General features: G+C 45.8%; 2 protein-coding genes across 2 annotated transcripts; one reads left to right on the forward strand and one right to left on the reverse strand.

The window, feature by feature from the left end:
* Positions 1–1,600: 1,600 nt before the first annotated feature.
* Positions 1,601–11,524, forward strand: LOC123180957 (splicing factor 3B subunit 4). Its single transcript, XM_044593157.1, has 9 exons — positions 1,601–2,065; positions 2,652–2,700; positions 2,946–3,034; positions 3,139–3,195; positions 8,860–8,922; positions 9,010–9,075; positions 9,453–9,539; positions 9,632–9,725; positions 10,688–11,524. Exons 1-9 carry the CDS (start codon positions 1,961–1,963, stop codon positions 11,182–11,184), a joined length of 1,107 nt encoding a protein of 368 aa, XP_044449092.1. The 5' UTR covers positions 1,601–1,960; the 3' UTR covers positions 11,185–11,524.
* A 195-nt stretch (positions 11,525–11,719) lies between these two features.
* Positions 11,720–16,787, reverse strand: LOC123180958 (probable pectate lyase 5). The gene is made up of 4 exons (XM_044593158.1): positions 16,408–16,787; positions 15,389–16,283; positions 14,556–14,764; positions 11,720–12,153 (listed from the first exon to the last, which is right to left on the reverse strand). Exons 1-4 carry the CDS (start codon positions 16,539–16,541, stop codon positions 11,955–11,957), a joined length of 1,437 nt encoding a protein of 478 aa, XP_044449093.1. The 5' UTR covers positions 16,542–16,787; the 3' UTR covers positions 11,720–11,954.
* Between the last annotated feature and the right edge of the window lie 5,144 nt (positions 16,788–21,931).

The following is a 21,931-nucleotide window of genomic DNA, read 5'->3' on the forward strand; positions in this document are numbered from 1 at the left end:
ACATAATCCAAATAATTAAATTATAAATAAAAAACTGTTCATGTAATAATTTGAATATTGAATAAAAACATATACTCTCTCCGTCCGAAAATACTTGTCGGAGAAATGAATGTATCTAGATGTATTTTAGTTCTAGATGCATCTATTTTTATCCATTTCTCCGACGAGTATTTTCGAACGGAGGGAGTACTCAATAAATGCTTATATAAGTTTAATTTTTGTCACACTTTTAAATAAATATTAATGTAATATACAAAAGTGTCTATGCTTTAAGAAAGTGTTTATTTTTTATACTTTCTCCATTCCAAAATATAGTGCGCCCGCTTTTTCGAGGTTCAACTTTGACCATAAGTTTAACCAACGAGACTGACTGCGGCGGGAGCAAAAATTATATAATTGAAAACTTCTTTTGAATACGAATTCACTGGTATAATTTTTGCTCCCGTCGCATTTGGTCTCGTTGGTTAAATTTATTGTCAAAATTGAAGTACGGAAACCGAGGACGAATTATATTTTTGAACGGAGGGAGTATATTTTAGTAAATGCCTATATAAGTTTAAAAATGTTCACAGTTAAAAAAAATCATGTAAGTATATAAAAGTGTTCATGCTTTAAGAAAGTTTTTAGTTTTCTATATATTTTCATAAATTCTTATATAAATTTTAAATATTCACAGTTTTAACAAACTATTCATGCAGTATATAGAAGTGTTCATGCTTTAAAAACATATATCCGTATTATGTATTTTTTTACATGTATAGTGTAAAAGTAGTTGGCTGGGATTCGAAGCAGCAATATCTGGGTATCACGTGTGAGTGGCCACCGCACCACCCAGCCGTGTTACTTTTTGTAAGAATTTATAAAATATATGTAAATTATGTTCTTATGTGATAAATAATGATAATATAGAATAATATTATGTTATAAAAATATTCAAGTATTATTTAAAAATCATCTATATAATTAAAAACATTTATGTAGTATATAAAAGTGTTCATTGTTATTTTGAAATTTATTTTATTTGTAGCACATTGTTAGAATATTCATGTATTTATAGAGTGTTTTAAAATAACAGTGCAAACTGGGCTGCTGTGACTCCATTCCTCTTAAGATAGAAAGTTTATGTTACTACATATCAATTTTATCTTAAGGAACGTACGGATGTACTTGTGTGGCATTTGCTCCTGCAGGTCAGGGGATCGAATCCTATTGGCGACAGTTTTTGCAAATTGCTGTGGGTTGCTGACAGATGGACCCCGCACAGTTCCATCTGTGAGAAAAATGAAAAAAAAATCTGAGGTTTTTTTGTTTGCAAGATAAGCAGGCACACGCCTCCCTCGTCACCCTGTCCCTGACAATGGGCCCATGCCGCGTTGGTGCGTCTAATCAGCACCGTGTTCGTATAGAAACGTGATTTGCACCGTATATACACGCCAAAGCCAAATTGTGCCACCCTAAAAAAACTAAATTATGCTATCAGTTCAATGTATACCGCAAGTTTTAGCTAAACTGACTTTTCACTCCAAGTTGTGACACCGGTAGGGTAATTGACTCAGCCACTACTAGTCGACAAAAGCCAATTCTATCGAGCAGCAATTCGCCCGTACGCACGCAGCTCTATCTCTCGCCAATTCAAAAAGAGAAAAAAAAACCCCCTCTATCTCTCGCCGCAGATGGCGAACAGCTAACCCTAGCCGCCGCCACTGCACCGGCGCCTCCCCCGCCCCACTGACTGGCTTCCTAGGGCTGCCCTCCGCCCGCTTCTTCACCGGCGCGTTGGTCGCGACCCCGCCACCCCGCCACCCTCGCCAGCGCTGGTCCCTGCACGGACGGCACGAACGCCGCCGCCCCGTACAAGATACTGCACCGACTCCGCAGCCCGTCCTCGTCCTAGGGCAGACCCCACCCCCGCGGCTCCGCTTTCTTAGCACTCTCGCCGTCGCGCCGCCGGGAGCCAGGCATGACGACGCGTATCGCGCCCGGCGTGGGCGCGAACCTCCTCGGGCAGCACTCGGCGGAGCGCAACCAGGACGCCACCACCTACGTCGGCAACCTCGACCCGCAGGTTGGTGTTCCCCCGCCCCTACTTCCCCCTCCTATCCATCCCTGTAGAAGTGTAGATCCCCACCTTGCTCCGAGAGTGGGATCCGTGTATCCTGTCGGTGACGCCCGTCCAATTTTTGCTTGATGAATATGGATTTGTCTTGCGCGGTCAAAGTGGCTAGTCCCTGCTGCTAAATACATGGCCTACCACTGTTTCAAGTGCAGCAACGCTGTCGCGTGCATTGGCCGCTAATCATTCGTGATAGAAGTGTCGTTGGTGTAATGTTTAGATGGACAGGAGTCGACTGTTTAGATGTGCATCAATCACATTGCTGTTTGATAGTTCGTAACTGGGATTATTTTTCCTTTCTTCAGTGGGAAATAATTACCATGGAGTTCTGTATGTGCTTTCTTTTTTTGAGGGAGTATGTGCTTATGGATGATTGTAAGTTGCAACAACTCAATCCTGTCGCTTCTATTGAGAAATTATAAATCCACTTAAGGAACCTATGCCTTCTTCTTGTATATTGCAGAACCGCATAGTTCTCCTGTTGATATCATTATTTCCAGACATCCATGCTGATAGTCCTCCCTGTATCATTTTACAGGTTTCCGAGGAATTACTGTGGGAGTTGTTTGTCCAAGCAGGCCCTGTTGGTAAGTAGCATGTCCACAATGGGACACTTTTCCTGCCCTATAATTTACAGGTTGATTCTTGTTGTGAACTATCTTCCAGAATCTTGCTCTAATCGATTTATATGTTTGGTGCTGAACTGCGGATAGTCTGTCTTGGTAGTCCATTTTCACTTATATCGTGAAATAGAAATTTCATCTCAAATATCATGTGAATAAATTAATGAGTTTGATGGTTAATAAATAATGATCCCTTCTTTTGTTTGTAGTTAATGTCTATGTCCCGAAAGACAGAGTTACAAATCTACACCAGGGCTATGGGTTTGTAGAATTTAGGAGTGAGGAAGATGCAGATTATGTAAGTTTATTTGTACTGGTGTGATAGCAATTTATTTTACCTTCATTTATCTCATCTAGATGTAAACTGTTTTTTTTTATATAATTTGGCTTTGCTTTTTGTAGGCTATTAAGATTTTGAACATGCTCAAATTGTATGGAAAGCCAATAAGAGTAAACAAGGTAATCACTTCTCTTGAACCTCCCAGCCTTCCTCAGTACTTCTGCAGCAGTTATGTAATATATAGTAACTGGACGAATACCGAGATCCGTTAATTTTGAACTTTATGATAGTTGGTAGTTTAATCTCGCGTGCTTAGAAATTTAGATGATACTTCAAAGGGTTTTTATCATTTATGCCACTAGTTGTGTCTAACTACTCAGTTTTGCCACTAGGAGTTTCAACTGCTCAAAAAGGCAAATTGCACCATTAGGCGCATGCTAAAAAATGCCACTAGACACCATTACATTTAGCTAAAAAGCCCGTTTACCATGTTATTGTTAGGAAACGTGAGGAAGAGAGAATGACCGAACAGTTTTCTGTATTGAGGAGGGGAGAGATATATACAAGGTTACATGGGCCTGGGCCTCACTCTAGACTATGGGCCTGGGCCTGTACAAGACAAACACAACATATATACTTAACACCCCCCCTTCAAACTTAAGGTGGGTCAGGAGCATCTGATACACCAAGTTTGAGAGTGTGAAACCTATGCTGATCTCTAGTTTGTGCCTTGGTGAAGAAATCTGCGACTTGAAGCTCTGATGGGACATATTGTAGCTTGACAGTGGATTGTTGACAATGAGATCGAGTGAAAAAGGCATCCACACCAATGTGTTTGGTCAACTCATGCTTGACCGGATCATTAGCAATCTGAATAGCAGCAGTGCTGTCACAAAGAAGAGGTGTTGGTGTATGACATAAGACACCAAGATCATCCAATAGCCAGCGAAGCCATACAATCTCTGCTGTAGTAGTAGAGAGAGCCCTAAGCTCTGCCTCGGCGCTGGAGCGAGACACAGCAGTTTGCTTCTTTGATTTCCATGCAATGAGAGATGTACCAAGAAATATGCAATAGCCAGTGACCGAGCGACGATCAATAGGATCACTCGCCCAAGTGGAATCAGAGTAAGCATGAAGCTGGAGCTGACTGGAATTAGCATAGAACAAGCGGCGAGATGTAGTTCCCCTTAAATACGTAAGGACTCGGAATAGGTGACCATGATGAACTGAGGTGGGAGCACAGACAAATTGACTGAGAATATGGACTGCATGTGCGATGTCAGGTCTGGTCACTGTGAGGTACACTAGACTGCCGACAATGTGATGATAGCGAGAGGGATCCTCAAGAGGAGTGCCATCAGTAGGACGCAACTGCAGATGAAGCTCCATAGGTGTAGCAGCAATGCGCGTGTCAGTGAGACCTGAGCGAAGAATCAAATCCTGAGTGTACTTTTGCTGGGAGATATAGTAACCATCATCAGTATGCTCGACCTCAATCCCGAGAAAATAGCTGAGAGACCCCAAATCTGACATCTTGAATTGTTCACTCAATTTTTTCTTAACAAAATCAATATACCCAACATCATCTCCAGTGATCAACATGTCATCTACATAAAGTAGAAGCAATGTACGGCCATGCTCAGATGTATGAATGAAGAGTGCAGGGTCATGTTCACTAGGAGAAAAACCGGCAGCTTGAATCACAGAACTGAACCGCTCAAACCAGGCACGAGGGGCTTGCTTAAGCCCATAAAGAGCCTTTCGAAGACGACAAACATGACCTGATGGAACCTTGATACCTGGAGGTGGCTGCATATATACTTCCTCATGTAAATCACTATGAAGGAAAACATTCTTCACATCCATGTGGAAAATTTTCCATGACCGAGTAGCAGCCACAGCAATTAGAGTTCGAACTGAAGTCATGTGAGCAACAGGAGCAAACGTCTCATCATAATCTTTCCCATGAGACTGCTGAAAACCTCTTGCAACAAGGCGAGCCTTGTAGCGTTCCACAGAACCATTTGACTTGGTTTTAACCTTATACACCCATTTGCAAGTGATAGGGACTGAACGAGGAGGTAATGGTACCAAATCCCATGTACCAGTACGCTCTAAGGCTGCAAGCTCCTCAGACATAGCCAGTTGCCACTCAGGTGACACAACTGCCTCCTGATAGGTACTAGGCTCAGAAACAGCCCCTGCATATAAGTCCTTTTTGTATCGCGTTGCTAGAGAAGAGCCGTCAGTGCAAGGATCAGTAGTACTGGTTGGAAGAGTAGAAGACAAAGGCATAGATGACTGCGTGTCACATGGAACTTTAGAACGACGAGTGTAATGGAAAGTACTGGCTGGAGGAGTAGAATAACGACGAGTGTAATGGAAAGGAAGACTATCTAGAGGTGGAGCTAGTGGAAGAGAGAAAGGAGCTGGTGAGGAAGGAGATGAAACATGTGGTGGAGATGGTTCTGATGTTAGGACAGAAGGTTGTTCAGCTATGGACTCGTCTAAAAAGATAGGTGGAAGTGAAAGAAACGAGGTAGACTCTAAAGAAGTTGAGGATGATGGTTTAGTGGAAGGGGAATAGAAGAAGGGTTGATCCTCAACAAAAGTGACATCGCGAGAAAAGCGAATGCGGCGAGCAGAAGAATCATAGCAACGGTAGCCCTTATGTTCAAGACTATATCCAAGGAAGACACACTGAGCAGACTGAGCAGTCAACTTGGTACGCTCACGAGGTGCTAAAAGAACATAACAAGTACAACCAAAGACACGGAGGTGGTCATACGTGGGAGGAGAACCAAACAAAACCTCACCAGGACACTTGCCCTCAAGGCGAGTAGAAGGTTGGAGATTGATAAGATAAACAGCAGTTGATATAGCTTCACCCCAAAAATGAGTGGGGACAAAGGAAGAAATCAGAAGGGTACGAGCTGTCTCAACAATATGGCGATGCTTACGCTCAGCAACGCCATTCTGAGCATGGGCACCAGGGCATGAAAGTTGAGGGAGAGTACCCTCAGATGAGAGAAACTCGCGAAAAGCAGTAGATAGATACTCCCCCCTGGAGTCAGAACGAAAAACACGAACAGCACTGGAAAACTGAGTATGGACCATATGTACAAAAGTCTTATATATAGAAAACAACTCAGAACGATGCTTCATAAAATAGACCCAAGTATGTCGAGAGTGATCATCAACAAATATGACATAATGTTTGTGGCCACCTTTCGAAACAAAGGGGGAAGGACCCCATACATCAGAGTGCACTAAATCAAAAGGATGACTAGAATGAGTAGTGCTGGAAGAGTATGGAAGCTGTATTTGTTTCCCTAGCATACATCAGAGTGCACTAAATCAAAACCAACAAAGTAGTTCATATCAGCAAGCTGGCCAACAGACATAAGATTCATGGACAGCTCTGGAGCAAAGGAGATGGCAGGAACAGAAAACTTGGATGTGCAAAGAGAACCCTGATGAGTAATAGAACAAGGTGTACCATCAACAGTCTGAACAGAGGCACCATCCCGCACTGGCTGGCAAGACACAAGCTGAGAGCGATCAGAGGTCACATGGAAAGAAGCTCCAGAGTCCAGAACCCAAGGCTGGGTTGCAGCAACAGCGGGCTGAGAGAGAACAGATGCAGAAGCACCCCTCGCTTGCTGCTGATAAGGAGCTTGCTGCTGATAAGGAGCCTGGGGTGCACGACGCTGCTGATTGAGGGCCCGTCTAGCCTGAAACTCAGCTAACAGCTCTGGATGAAGCTTGAAACAACCATCTCTGTGGTGTCCTGCCTTCTTGCAGAACGAGCAGACGACAGTTGAAGGTAGGCACCTGGCCGCTGAGGAAAAGCCAGAACACTAGTGTGTAGAGTCTGCGCAGAAGTAGCCCCAAGAGAATGGAGACGAGTCTCCTCAGCGATCAAGCTAGCAAGTGCCTCTGTCAAGGTGGGAGGAGTCGTACGACCAAGCAATTGAGTGCGAATGTTCTCAAAGTCTGGCTTGAGACCCATCACAAACTGAAACATGAGAGTCTGATGGTCATACTTTTCCTTTGCTGCACATGACTCACAACCAGAATTACCCTTTGGAACCATGGAACCTAGCTGCCCAGTGATGCGAGTGAAAGCTCCATAGTACTCTTCTATGGACATGTCTTCTGGCTGCCGAGTGTTGTGTAAATTCTGCAACAAGGAGAAATGAAGTGCACTGCTGGGCTGAAGGTAGCGCTGCTCAAAGTACTTCCATATCTCTTTAGCTGAAGTGTGATGCTCAAGACTCATTCGGAGTGAGGGTTCAACACCCAGAATTAAAACTCCCATCACACGATCATCGATCTTTTGCCAAGACTTCCTTGCTGCATCATCATTTGGACTAGGTGGATCATCTGTCAGATGAGAAACAAAACCAGCCGTCCTCAAGACAGTCCGGGCAGAAAATGCCCATTCCCTGTAGTTTGAACCATCAAGCTTGATATCTATGATCAAAGAACCAAATCCGAAATCATTTCTTGCCATAGTGGTGGCGGCCAGCAGCTGGAAACACCCAATCTGATAGCAGCTGCAGGCAGCAACAAGAGAAGAGCAGCAGACAGCCACAAACAGGATCTGGATCTCACTGGATAGAAGGTGGAGCTTGCTGGATCTTGCTGGATAGAAGGGGGAACGCCTGGAGCTTGCTATAAAGCAGGGAAGGCACCAAGAGCTTGCTGGAGATGACTGCTGGAGAGCAGGGGAAGTATTCTCACAGAGTAGCTGTGAGGACACACAGAGGAGCTGCTGGAGAGCAGCTCCTACAGGTTGATGACGAAGATGGGATGGGGCAGCGATGTGGATGTCTCCTCACCAGACAGATCCGCCTGAATCACCTCACCGGCGTCGATTTCATGGGTGGCGGCTGGAAGAGGGACTAGGGTTTGGTCCTGGTCTGATACCATGTTAGGAAACGTGAGGAAGAGAGAATGACCGAACAGTTTTCTGTATTGAGGAGGAGAGATATATATACAAGGTTACATGGGCCTGGGCCTCACTCTAGACTATGGGCCTGGGCCTGTACAAGACAAACACAACATATATACTTAACAGTTATATGACCAAAATAACCATGGACCAACATGTCAGCTCTCCCACTATCTCACTACGATAAAGTGTGGGTCCCACTCGATCCCCAATGATGTTCTTATTTTCCTCTAAAAGTATTAGCTGCCTTACTCTTGACAAATGGGGTCCACATTTATCATTGTGAGATAGAGAGAGCTGACATGTGTGTCTAGGGGTATTTTGGTCATATAACATGGTCAACGGGTTTGACCTGACAGTAACGCTATCTAATGGCATTTTTGAGCAAAGATCTAACGGGGCGATGGCATTTTTTAGGTGTCTAATGGCATTTTTGAGCAAGCATCTCACGGAACGATGGCATTTTTGAGTAGTTGTAACTTCTAATGGAAAAACTGAGTAGTGGGACACAACTTGTGGCATAAATGATAAAAACCCTAACTTCAAAACATCGACAAACTGATACCAAATTCCTGATTATTTTTGGGGGGATTGGATGCGTGGAGTAAAATAAATGTCTTCAAATGTTGATATTACTCTTTGCCTCTGATGTTACTGTTACTGTTTGAACAACTTAATTAACGTGGATGATCATCATGTGGTAAACCGTCTGATCGACAGAGTTCAGTACTTTGAATTCTCATTTTCTGTTTTCACAAACCTATTGCTTCCTGGTAACTTGAAGTTTCTTTATTGTATGTAGCCCGCATGATTTTGTTTAATGATACATCATACATTTAGGATTTTAATCACGGTGACCTAACATGACTATGCCATCTTATTCCAGGCTTCCCAAGACAAGAAGAGCTTGGATGTGGGTGCGAATCTTTTTATTGGCAATCTTGATCCGGTAGAAACCTGAAGCCCATTTTCTCTTATTACTTTATATTCATGTTAATATATGTAGCTAATAGTTTTGTGTTTGCTTTGTCAACAGGAAGTCGATGAGAAGCTTCTCTATGACACCTTCAGTGCATTTGGTGTGATTGTGACCAACCCTAAGGTGACAATTATATAAACTTTACTCTGCATTTGGCTATGTACTTGCTAGCTAATTATCTCACGTCACAATGGGAACTGATTTCATCAGCATTAGCCTCTTATTACGATCTCCAGAATCAAAGAAGAGCAATCGTTATGCTTAAATTAACGTAATATTATTACATTTGCTTGTCTGGTAGTCTTCCTTGCTTCAGTGTAACACTTATCTGGTAGCATCTTCTTGATCCAAAATTACCCTACACTCCCCGCACTGTTCCTTTCATTATTTCATGATAGAGATCGAATGAGTTAAATATTCTATCCCCTTTTCCCTTTGCATATTTGACGCAAATGCATGTTGGTGTCATGACTGTCGTATTCTGAACTTTCTTTTTCAAGATAATGCGGGACCCTGAAACTGGAAATTCTCGAGGGTTTGGCTTTGTGAGCTATGACTCCTTTGAATCATCTGATCAAGCTATAGAGGTAATGTCTTTCTCGCAATACTGCTCTATATTTTGGCTTATTGTGATTCTGCTATATATGTTTCAACTGTTACCTTTGCTGTAATTTCCCAGGCCATGAACAACCAGCATTTATGTAATCGGCCAATCACTGTCTCATATGCTTACAAGAAAGACACGAAAGGAGAGCGCCATGGCACACCAGCAGGTATTGTATTTCAAAATATCTGTTGAGCTAGTTGTTTGGTTTCTTGTACAATAACATGGATCAGCTCTTGCTTATGTTGAAAGAATGTTGAAGTTGGTTGTCTAGTCTTTATTAGGTTGTAACATTCTGGACATCAGACTCTATAGATTGCTATACTTCTCCAAATCCCCGCATTTAAAAAAAACCTGTTGTCTAGTCTTGATTAGGTTGTTCCATGCTGGACATGGACTTAGATTGCTATACTTCTCCAAATCCCCGCATTTAAAAAAAACCTAGACCAACAGGGACTTAACATATGTGGCATCTTTATTAAGAAGAAACAACCCAGACACGCACCCTCCGGAGCCCAAGGCTCGAACGTGGGTGGCAGGCTGGGCATGCTGTCGGCTGTGTGCCACTGGCTAACTGGTTGACGCCCAGTTCCCCACATCCCAACATTTGTGCTTTGACATTTTAGGTTCTTTTTAGTGCACAGGTTTCCTATGGAAAATTTTCCTGTGATGTCTGTACGGTTTCCTTAGGGAAGGGAAGGTTTCCTATGTTTAATAGGGTAAACATAACATCCACCAAGACCAAAGGAAAAGCCTGTTCCTATGTTTTGGAAGCCTCTAGGTTTCAAGGTTGCACTCCACCTGATTCCTATGCCTTTTTCTGTTCCTTTGTTTTGCACTCCCATGTACCGAACGGGCCTTAGGGTTTCAACTTTATTCAAAGTGATTTCCTTTCAAGTATTTCATCATTTAGTAAACATGATGGATCTTGATCTGATTTGTTGAAATTTTCCTGGAGGCATTTTTACTACCATATCACATGTTGTCACTGCTCTTGCCACCATTGCTGCCTATATATGCTGTAGACGGCTGTCTTGATCTGAAGATCTTATTATTACTACTTTTTCTTAACTTGTGATGACTTTCTTCCTTCAAGCATAGTTTATTAACTCTGTTGTTATATGTTGGCAGAGAGGTTGCTTGCGGCGAACAACCCAGGATCTCAGAAGCATAGGCCACACACAATGTTTGCAACTGCTCCGCCAACCCAAGGGCTTCAAAACGGTGGTGTTGGTGCACCTGTGCCACGGCCTTTTGCCAATGGGAATGTCCCAGGACAGATGCAACATGTCAGACCGCCGCCGCCACCTGTTGGTCAATACCCTCCCATGCAGATGCATGGACAGCCTGCCTGGCCTGGTCCTCCACAGAATATGCAACAAGTACCACCTCCGATGCAACAGCAGCTTCAATACAGGCTTCCAGGGATGCCCCCGCCGCCGCAAAACATGATGCCCCCACCGCAAAACATGATGCCGCCACCTCATCACATGGCCAGGCCGCCGCCGCCACCTCCCAATATGCAAGCTCCACCTATGTGGAGGCCACCCCCACCCCCACAACAAGGTGGTGGAATGCCGCCACCTCCAATGTCCATGCCACCTCCTCCACCGCCACCTTCTGGTTAAAAATACAAATGGGTTCCATTTTGGGTTAATTTGGCGCGCAGCAGTTGTAGACCAAGGGTGTTAAAAGTCTTTCATATATTGTCATGTAACTTGCAGCACTAGGAGAATATCAGAATTGAGAGAATTAGCGGACGGTGATACAAAATGCGTGGCTTTTGTGATTGCATGTACGGTACCTGCCTTGTGGGTGCTGCTGCTGTGTGCTCTGCTTAGGACAATTATGGACCGTGATCTGCGCTATCTCTTTACATTGTTATTACTGACAGAATCGTGTTTTAAACAGGCCCCTGGTGATTGACAGTTGTCGCGCAACTTTCAGCTGTTTTCATGAAACAAGATACACCATGCTTTTTCTATCAAGGCATTGTTCGGTTGAAAAACATGTTTTGCTGTGCGTTTGTGAATAAGCCGCTTGGGGGGGGGGGGGGGGGGGGGGGGGGGTTCAGGACAGAGTGTTTGCTAGCACCCACCGTTCTGAAATTTTATTTTGTTTAATGACAGTCTCTTTGGATGCAGTCCAGTGAGCTTTCCCTTATAAGCCAGTCCTGCATTTTCTTCTTCGGCTGAGATTACAGGGCGGTTAGAGTACCACGAATGAATGAACTTTGTCACAACAGCTACACTGAGACTACCTTGCAATATTCCCATCCATCCCCATGTGCTGGTGCATGGTGGACACCTATATTGCTGCTGCCTATTTCCCTAGCGTCAACTTTCACCTCTTTTCCTACCTTTCGCCCAACTGAATCATAATAACCATGTGCTATGTCTCAATCCAGTCTTACACAACATATTAGAGCAATAATCAAAGTAGTGAACGATAGTATCAACTGAGTCCGGCAGCCCCGATCGCCGCTGTTGGCATAGACCATCCCAAGGCTACCATACCCGTTGCCTCCGCCACCGCCACCGCCGGTCGCCGATCCGGCGTAGTTGAAACCGACGTACGAGGACGCTTCGCCGTTGTCCCTGAAAGAAGAAACACACGTTATGATAAGATGCCACATAAAACTAGCAACGATCGCTTACACATGCGTCGGAGAGAAGCGGGGAGTGAACCGATGCACTTTTGGGCACTGGTTTCGAGTCTCCGTTAAGCTCAGATCTAATACCAGAAGGCACAGTGGAATAGGAACTCGATTCCGGGGAACACGGTACGGGACGGCGAAAAGGCCAATGGTTTTGGTTTCTCTAATCGAGAAACACTACCAGTGCCAGTGGGACGAACCCCAACGTTTCTCTCATCGCATGTCCCCGTTCCAAAGGAGGGGAAGGTCCCGAACGGAGGACACTACCTAGATCCAAACGCTCAGTTAACTCCCGGTACCAGCTATAGAACAATTGTAGAGTTCCAAAAGAAAAGCTACTATTCCCTCTGTTCATTTTTATAAGATCTTGAAGACAATTCAAACAATGTGCAAAACAACCTATTTTGAGTTGTCTGAAATGACTTACAAAAGTGAACGAAGGAAGTAGTAGAATGCACTACCTAAAAAAGAGTTTTGAGTAAGGATGACAATGGGTAGAGTAGAGCAATACCATACCCGTACCCATGGGTATGAAACTTTACCCTCACCCGACGGATACCCATACCTATTAGGTACCCATCGGATACAACAAATAGTACGTATTTTTACACTCATTGATAACACATTTGACAAAAAAAAACAATTATCTTAACTCAATGATAGGTAGATGAGTACAACATACTCATAAGTCAATAGGAATAGACAAGTCACATGACAAATTAATGATTATTTGATGACAGTTTAACATTAGTTCACAAACGAGAAGGATATGGGTATATCTACAGATACAAGGTTATACCGTACTCTACCCATGACTTAACGGATAGGGTATAGATACTATCCATGGGTATAAAATTATGCCCATATCCTGTCCATGCGGATACAGTGCCCGCGGGTATATGTACCATGGTAAAATTACCATTCTTAGTTTTGAGCTGGTCGGGCGCAAGATTCCTGGACAAAATCAGCGATCAGCGGCGCGCATGTGGAGACGCAGACAGAGGGACCGCTTACCGTGCTACTATACTCGCTAGCAGTAGCCAGTAGTAGCACAGACGTTCCTTTTTGTCTTGGTGTAAGAAAAGAACACGACCACTATTTCTCTTGGTTTGACGATGGAGCGTCCAGGCCGCGGATGGCTGAGCCACAGACTGTAGTGGTCTGCATCTTCTATTCTAGTGAGGACTCGCAGTTTAATTAGCCACCATGCTCTGTTGTCTGTACTGCTTAACACGGCGTACGTGATGCTTAAACGGGGTAAGTGCCTTGAGGCCGAGCACGGCCCGGGTTAACTATAATTTAAAAATAAATCGACGCCCGAGATGCAAATTCTTTGCTTGGCTCGTTCTTCAAAACAGAATCTGCTTGATCCGTCATGGCTGGCCCAACTGCGGCTTGTGCCCTCTTTGTAAGCAAGCACGGAAGTCCGCTGCTCACCTACTCTTCCAATGCCACTTCACATTGCGCATTTGGAACGACATTCTTCCGTGGCTTGGAATGCACCACATCTCTACTATTACATGAACGGCGAGCGTTTCGGTCAATGAATGGTGGAATAGCAACCTTCAGATTCGTCTCGTCTCTCCCAAAGCCCTTGCCTCATTGATGATGCTCATCTCTTGGGAGGTTTGGTCCGAGAAAAACGCTAGTCTTCCGCAACGTGGCGGTTCCATCGATGGTCATCATCAACAAGATCAAGCATGAGGCGTCGCTTTGGGCTTTGGCGGGTGCCAAGCACTTGAGTATTGTAATGCCACGAGAGTAATTTTCCTTCGTCTGCCGTTTGCGGCTTCTGTCTAAAACCTTCTTCCTTAATTAATGAAATGACAAGTCTTTTGCCTCGTTTCAAAAAAATAAAAAAATCGACGCCCGCGTCTCTGCTAAACCCTGAATCTACGACGGCATAACGCCGACATGGTTCGGCCAACGTAGTGTACGCACATCTACTACGGCATTATGGCCAGGGAGGAAATGATTTCTGCGTGCAGGGGGGAAACGAACAAGACAGGACGGAAAGGGTGTTTCCCGCCGAGCTGAGCAGAGTAGAGCGAAATTTGGTTCTGGGCGCGGGAATGGGCGACTCGGGGCCGGGGTGCAGTGCGGGGTGTCCGGCACGCACTCCGGCGACCGATGTCCGTTGGAGGAGGGCAAATGCGTACTCTCTCTATATATAAAAGAAGACAACAAAAGGAAAAGTAGGGTAACAAAGGTGTTCACGTGGGACCCGCTAGCCGCGATCGATCGCAGTCCAGTTTTATCGCACGGTACGAGATATTTCAGCCCCCTGACCCACCACCCACGTAGACCGCTCGCAAGCCAAGGGAAGGGAAAGCGTAGTAGTACCTTGGCCCGCCGAGGACGCCGGCGCCCATGGTGAGCTGGTCGACGAGCGCCGACGACTTGGGGTCGACGCCGCTGGAGGCCTTGTCGTAGATGTTCTCCATCCCTTCCCCGGAGGGCACGAAGAAGGCGCCGTTCACCATCATGTCCCCCTCCGTCCGCCAGTTCCACCCGTTCCACTGCCCTTCCTCCGTGTCCACGCGCTTCGTCACCTGCAACCCCAACCCAACCACGATCATTCATTCACATTATCTGCTGGCCGTGACCTCGGCCGTTGCCTCAACCGGGTGGGGGATGAGATGCACGAGCCCTCGGATGCCACCCCTGCCTCCGGCTGGCTGGAGGACCCAAATCGGGGAAACATGCATGCATGCATGCATGCACGCGCCACCTTTTTTTGTAAAAATAAAAGAAGATGCTCCTACTACTACTACCAACACCAAAGCGAGAGATGGGGTAGCACATTCATCGATCAGTGAGTGGTACCATTTCGCAGGACCATCACTAGTGTTAATTATACAAACCTCATGTAGTACTAACTAGCAAAATAACCGTAGAAGTTAACATGATTTTTAACAGAAAAACCCGGACCACTTTCTAGCGGAGAACACGTACTGGAAGAAAAATGGGACATGGAAGAACAGGACAATGTTCACGGCACTTCTTTGGCAACCACCGCATGGTACCGGCCCATCCACCGCCCAAAACAGAGCAAAGATCCAAAGGAGGCGGTGAAAGCAGAAGAACTCGGCAAGCAAAGAAAGGAACAGAGCAAACCGAGACCCAAAACCATGAGCAAACAAACCGAGGCGGCACGGCAAGAGAAAAGCACGCACCTCCTTGGCGTTGGGGTTTGCGGGGGCGATGTAGCGGTTGCCCTGGCTGTTGATGGTGGGGCTGGCGCTGCCGCCGATGGCGTACATCTCCCACGCCGTGTAGTCGTTGTTGACGATGTGGAAGTATCCCCGGCGGCAGCGCGGCATCCGCTGCACCAGCTGCACGCCGAAGTGATTGAACGCGATGGTCACCTGCATCCCCGAGTCCGGGAGGTACCCGTCGCTGTGCCCCAGCAGCATCACCTCGTCGTGGTGGGAGAAGTAGCTGTTGGACACGGTGATGCCCGTCGACCCCATGATGGCGTCCACCAGCCCGTCCGCGCACCGCGACAGCGCGCAGTGGTCCACCCACACGTCCCGCGCCGAGAAGAGCGAGATGCCGTCGCCGTCCGACCGGGTGCGCCACCCGTAGTGCGTCGGCGACGACCGCACGTTCGCGTTCCCCGCCGGCACGCAGTCGTGCACGTGCAGGTTGTGGATGATCACGTTGGCCACGTACTGCAGCGTGATGCACGCGCCGCCGGCGACGTGCACGTTCGCGCCGCGCCCGTCGATGGTCTTGTAGCTGTTCACCAGCAGCTCCTCGTTGAGGCGGATGGTCATGTCCGCGGCGAACACGATCCACAGCGGGCCCTCCTGGATGGCGGCGTGCCGGAGCGTGCCGGGCGCCGGGTTCACGGGGTCGCGGTCCGAGGAGTCGGTCACAACGTAGAACGGCCCGCCCTTGCCGCCCAGCGCGTTGCGGCCGAACCCGATGCCGCAGTCCGCCAGCCGCTGCCGGTCCTTCCACCAGTCCGTCCCGGCGCACCGCCAGCAGTCGTCGATCGGGTTGCCAGTCATGCACCCGCCGCCTCCGCCCGTCTCCTGCATCCGCCGCCGCGACGTCGTCACCTTGCTGCCCATGCCAACGCCAACACGCCGTCGTTACGTTGCGAAAGAAGCGCGTAAAAAAGATTGGGAATTTGCAGCCTCAAAAGTTTGCGCTGCCACATTGCGAGATTTCGAGGATAAGGTAGTACCTGTGGAAGTCGGCGACGACGGCGGCGGGGTCCGGGAGCGAGGAGTTGAGCAGGGGGAGGGGGGAGGCCGCGGCCCCGAGCAACATGAGGGAGAGGAGCAAGATAATGAGGGTGGATTTGGGGGCTCCTGCCATGGTTGTTCCTTGGCTGGATTAGAGGGGCCGGAGTGGAGATGCAGTTGATTTTATAGCAATGCGGGAGAGTGGCAGCAGGCAGCAGAGCGAGCGGGGCAATGGGGGCGGGGAGGCTGAAGTTCTTGACATTTGGAGCTTGGGATTGGGGCAGCAATGGCCAATGGGGGAGCGGGGGAGTGGTGTGAACGGGGAAGGGGAGAGAGAGAGAGAGAGAGGAGGGAAAGAGGAGACGGGAGGGGAGGGGAGGGGAGGTGATTTGGAATCTCCTGGGGCAGATTTCTTCCTTGCTTGTTAAATGATGCACAAGGGGAATGTTTGGGAGAGGATAGAAATGCAAAAATGTGAGGGGAAGGGAAGGGAAATAGGTGGTGCAAGAAAGAAGTGCAAACGAATCATGGCGAAACATTTACTCAAATGATTAGTATCACACGTGTGACACAAAGGAACGCCTGCTATGATGTTTTTTAAAACTAAAATTGCCATAAAAAAATATCCAAAAACTGAAACTTGTCATCCAAACAGAAAATTGCCATGCTTCATCCTTATGTAACTAAACCCGCCATCAAAGAAAGTCAGCGCGAAATTGCTTCATGCCACACTTGTGACACTTATAAGGTCCAGCATTTATGGCATTCTTTTCGCGGGGAGAAATATTTTATGCCATTAATTTGTTAAACAGTCGCACAATCACCTTGGGTTAGAATTTTATTTTTAGTGGTACATTGGGATGAATTGTGATTTCCTAGTTTCCCTAATGGGCAGGTGAATGGAAATTCATAAAAGAATCCCATTTTCAGTTTACTCACCAAAGGTAAAATCATCGTTGTTGAAATAATCTTGGCTAGGGCGGCATCCTAGACACGCCATCAAACTCTAAATCTGACACCCCGCTTGACGTCAACCACGAACCTAGCACATCATCCACATCTTCCGGCTAGCGTTGATGCAAACCACTATCTGCATCCGCTCTTACACTGTCTCCCGAGCTTCGCGCCAGCGTTGGATCTAATGTCGTCGCAGCGGTGGAGTCCGAGGACACAAGTCCACTACAATGATGCCGGCGCCGCCATCACACCATCTCCATTAGAACAGACAACTATCTAGACCCACTGCTGACCATATATAGAGAAGAACACCGCGTCGGGGAAAGATCGGAAGTACTTCTATTCACCGCCTCCTCCGCCTTCGTCGGAGCCAAGGCATAAGACCCTAATCCTAAAGTTACATGGATCCACACTCGTGGGACTCGGTGACCCTCCTCACCACCGTCGATCGAGAGGAGGTCGTCATCGAACGGGAGCCACCGCAGGCCTGTGCCGGAAGGCTGGCCGCACTAGGCGAGGTTCGTAGCGCCTTTCCTTTTTTCCACATGAGAAAGAAAAGAGACAACTTCATGTAAAATCAAGTTTTATTTGGGAAGCCAAAATGTGTCGATTCAATTGACAACTAAAATTCATTCTTTAAGACGTAAATGACAGATAAATTATGGTAATTACAGGTAAAATATCTGTGCCTCGTTGTAGCACGGACAATTATCTGATAATAGAAAAAGCTAGTACCACTCCCACATAGGACAGCATGGACACGTATGTACTCTCGGCAATTAAGAGCACCGTTAACTAGCGTGCAGAAGTTAACTACTCTCGCTAATCAAGCGCTTGCTTGCCGCCGTAATTGTCCCAAGACCAGGGTTACAGCCGCCGCAAGACATTCTTCTCCGGTGCCACAACGGGATGCCCTCGATAGGTCGTTGTCCACAGAGACATCACATATCAACGTCATTTTAAGTGCCAAAAGCGACCATCTCAAGTCTATCCTGCATCATATACCCACTACATCTACATGCGGGCCGGCCAAGAATCGGCGGCGCGTAAGCTACAAATCCTTTGCTTCCATAGATTCATTCATCGACCCTCGGAACAAGACATCCATGCGCTTACATAACGTGGTGCTTTCCTTGAGTGTTACTCGTATCTTGCGATCCACAACTGAATTTTCTATCTTTTAATTTTGAACAATGCCAGGCATATGATAGAAACCTCTACGACTTTGGTACAGTTAGATAGATTAGGTTAGACTTAACTGGTTTTGTAGGCCACAACAAGCAAACACTTGATCTCTTCGGTCGTACAAAAAATCGGATGGATAAACGTTGTACGCATGACATTTGACTTATGGGATTATTGGGCTTCAGCCCATTTGTTTTATTCAATAATTTCTAGAAAAATCCCAAAGGCCATGTGGCCAATTCATGCAGGATAAAGGGTCTGAAAAATGTAGTCACACCTAGTGGAGGATGTGATAAAAAAAAACTAATGGAGGATGTCGGAGTACAACATATAAGATGGGCCGTTTCTCTTGTCGCGAATCCCTCAAAGCTGAACTATGTGCGTGTATGGAGGGTCTGTCATTGGCTATCCAGAGAATTGAGCTTCCAGTCGCAATCGAGATGGACTCCCTTATTGCAGTGAAGATGATCCACGCAAAAGAGGTGGATAGATCAATATATGCATCGCTTATCAAGGAGATTAGATATTTTATGTCTATCGTGAATCATGTATTCCCTTCATTTTTATATACAAGGTCACTATGGAATATATGTTTTACATCAATATAAGGCCACCAACAGTAATCGAGGAAAAAATTAATGATATTTTTTTATACTAGTAAGACTAGCTACAATGGGTAGTAACATAGAGTAGTAACATGGGCATGTTACTACTCTATGTTACTACCTCTATAGTGGGGAGTAACATATGTGTGGCATACAACACTTCATTTATTATGCCATAGACTCATCTTGCTTTGATATGTGTGATGTTACTCATACTAATAGTAACTATCAATGTTACCACATGCCTCTCTTTCTTCATTTATTGCTTGCCACATCATCTATTTTATCTAGATATGTGTGATGTTACTACCTATGTTACTCCCACTGTGGGTAGTCTAACCTGTTTAATACTTGCATGTATGCAGTCATAATGACACTAGCTACTTCCTCCACTCAGTTTCCTTGCATGCATGTTGCGTATTAATGATCTCGGTAAACATAAAGAAAAATTGGCTTGTCAAGTATGCATTGAATTTTACCTTGATACCTGTAATTAGAGTTTGTGGCCTCGTATAAAAAAATGGAGGGAGTATTACTCATATTGTTCGTAGCCAAAATAAGGTTAATGATAGTTTAGCTAAGTTTGCTCGTTTAGAAGGTAGAACCATGACTTGGATTGGTTCTGGGCCTTTGGTTGCTACGGAATTAGCTACGATTGACTGTATGAACTTCTCGAGTTGAGTAATACATTTTTCACCCGGAAAAAATAAGAACTTTAAAAGAGGGTACATACACGCGCTCCTCCTCTATCACCTACCTAGCCTCGCATGCGCGTTGTGTTTTGTGATTGAATTGAGTTAGGACCTATACCAGTGCATGTGTTGCTTTATTTTTGTCACGCATGAAAGAAGTTGAAACACGTGGCGCCCGTTTATCTTCTGCTTCCTGGTACCGAAGCTTTGCGCCACATATTGTTTTCCGTTTTTCGGTACTGGCCCAGCCGTACATAAACAAAGATGACCAGTCAAGCCCCTCACAACCCCACACTTCATCAAAGCGAGGTGAAGGACCCGAGTCCAGAGCCATGCGCAATAATACTAGCCTCTTATAAGGCTCAAACCTAACTGATTTCTCGGTTGCGTCGTACCTATATGTGTAGTGGACTTAGCGCAAAGGAGCGTTTCTCGAGAGATGACGCTGGCGTTTATTGGCTTTCTTGTTCCACATCGCTCTCCCCTCGCCACCAAAACCTGCGTTTACATGTGACCTCTCTTTCACCAAGATCGTGTCTAAGTGAAGCCAGTGCAAGCGAGCATTTGCCATCATCCAGGGATACTTATCTTTGTTTGTTAGCCTGATTGTTGCTTCTTCGTGTTTGTTCTCATATGTATTCTTATTCATACTAATGCATTTTGGGGATGTTATATAAAACAAAACATTTATTAGACATGCTAACTTCCTAGATGCAGTTGGTCTTTGCGTCAAGGCCGCATAAGTTATCTAGTAGTTTTAAAAACCAAAGTAATTTGGCCAAAAGGACTTAGCATCAAGTTTTACATTAGTAACTCGACATCCCGAGCTTGTTGGAGTTGTAATAAAAAATTACTCTATAAATTCGTTTAGGCGGCATGCCTCCTTGGTGGTACGAGCGTACAAAAGGACGACCTGGAAGAAGGACTTCAGCTTCACATCCTCGCCATTGGGACCTTTGGGATCATGGGCGACTATTGTGAAAGCACACTCACTCCCTTGATGGTTTTGGTAATTTATGTCAACATACATGTTGTTGGACTGGTTTTCTTGAGTAAGAGTTCAACTTAGGCAAACCTTTGGATTGAAAAGTGATGTCTACTGTGCAACTTTTATTCTTGTAGACGTTGTTGGGCCTCCAAGTGCAGAGATTTGTACCGCAACAACAAATTTTCCTCAAGTGGATGAATTAAGGTTTATCAAGGCGTAGGATGAAGATGGTCTCTCTCAAAGAACCCTGCAATCAAATACAGGAAATCTCTTGTGTCTCCAACACACCCAATACAATGGTAAATTGGATGGTGATACAAGTCTAGTATGGATAGTAGATATAGGTTTGTGTAGTCTAAAAATATAAAACAACAAAGTAGCAAGTGATAAAATGGAGCACAAGCGGTATTTGATATGTCTCCATCGTATCTACTTTTCCAAACTCTTTTGCCCTCATTTTGGACTCTAATTTGCATGATTTGAATGGAACTAACCCGGACTGACGCTGTTTTCAGCAGAATTGCCATGGTGTTATTTTTATGCAAAAATAAAAGTTTCCGGATTTACCTAAAAATTTACAGAGAATATTTCTGTAATATATAAAGAATACTGGCAGAAAAAGATACCAGAGCGGAGCTACCCAGGGGCCACAAAGCCTGGGGGCGCGCCTATCCCCCTGGGCGCGCCCTACAGGCTTGTGGGCCCCTTGGACCGTCTACAACCCTAATTCCAACTCCATATATATGTTGGGAAACGTTGCATGGAAAACAAAAAAAATTCTACGCACACGCAAGATCTATCCATGGAGATCCATAGCAACGAGGGGGAGAGTGTGTCTACATACCCTCGTAGACCATAAGCGGAAGCGTTTACCGACGCGGTTGATGTAGTCGAACTTCTTCGCACTCCACCCGATCAAGTACCGAACGTACGACACATCCGCGTTCTGCACACGTTCAGCTCGGTGACGACCTCCGCCTTCTTGATCCAGCAAGACGGCGAGTAGTAGATGAGTTCCGGCAGCATGACGGTGTGGTGACGGTATTGGTGAAGTGATCTCCGCAGGGCTTCGCCTAAGCACTACGAAAATATGACC

This window comes from Triticum aestivum, chromosome 1D (assembly GCF_018294505.1).
Source record: "Triticum aestivum cultivar Chinese Spring chromosome 1D, IWGSC CS RefSeq v2.1, whole genome shotgun sequence".
NCBI lineage: Eukaryota > Viridiplantae > Streptophyta > Magnoliopsida > Poales > Poaceae > Triticum > Triticum aestivum.

Coding starts and splice junctions, on each gene's coding strand:
- LOC123180957 (XM_044593157.1), top strand. CDS start 1,961: ATGACGACGCGTATCGCGCCCGGCGTGGGCGCGAACCTCCTCGGGCAG. Junction 3,035..3,138: donor GTGAGGAAGATGCAGATTAT/GTAAGTTTATTT, acceptor TGCTTTTTGTAG/GCTATTAAGATTTTGAACAT. Junction 8,923..9,009: donor TTATTGGCAATCTTGATCCG/GTAGAAACCTGA, acceptor CTTTGTCAACAG/GAAGTCGATGAGAAGCTTCT.
- LOC123180958 (XM_044593158.1), bottom strand. CDS start 16,541: ATGGCAGGAGCCCCCAAATCCACCCTCATTATCTTGCTCCTCTCCCTC. Junction 16,284..16,407: donor GTCGTCGCCGACTTCCACAG/GTACTACCTTAT, acceptor TGGCATGGGCAG/CAAGGTGACGACGTCGCGGC. Junction 12,154..14,555: donor GGCGTCCTCGGCGGGCCAAG/GTACTACTACGC, acceptor TTCTTCTTTCAG/GGACAACGGCGAAGCGTCCT.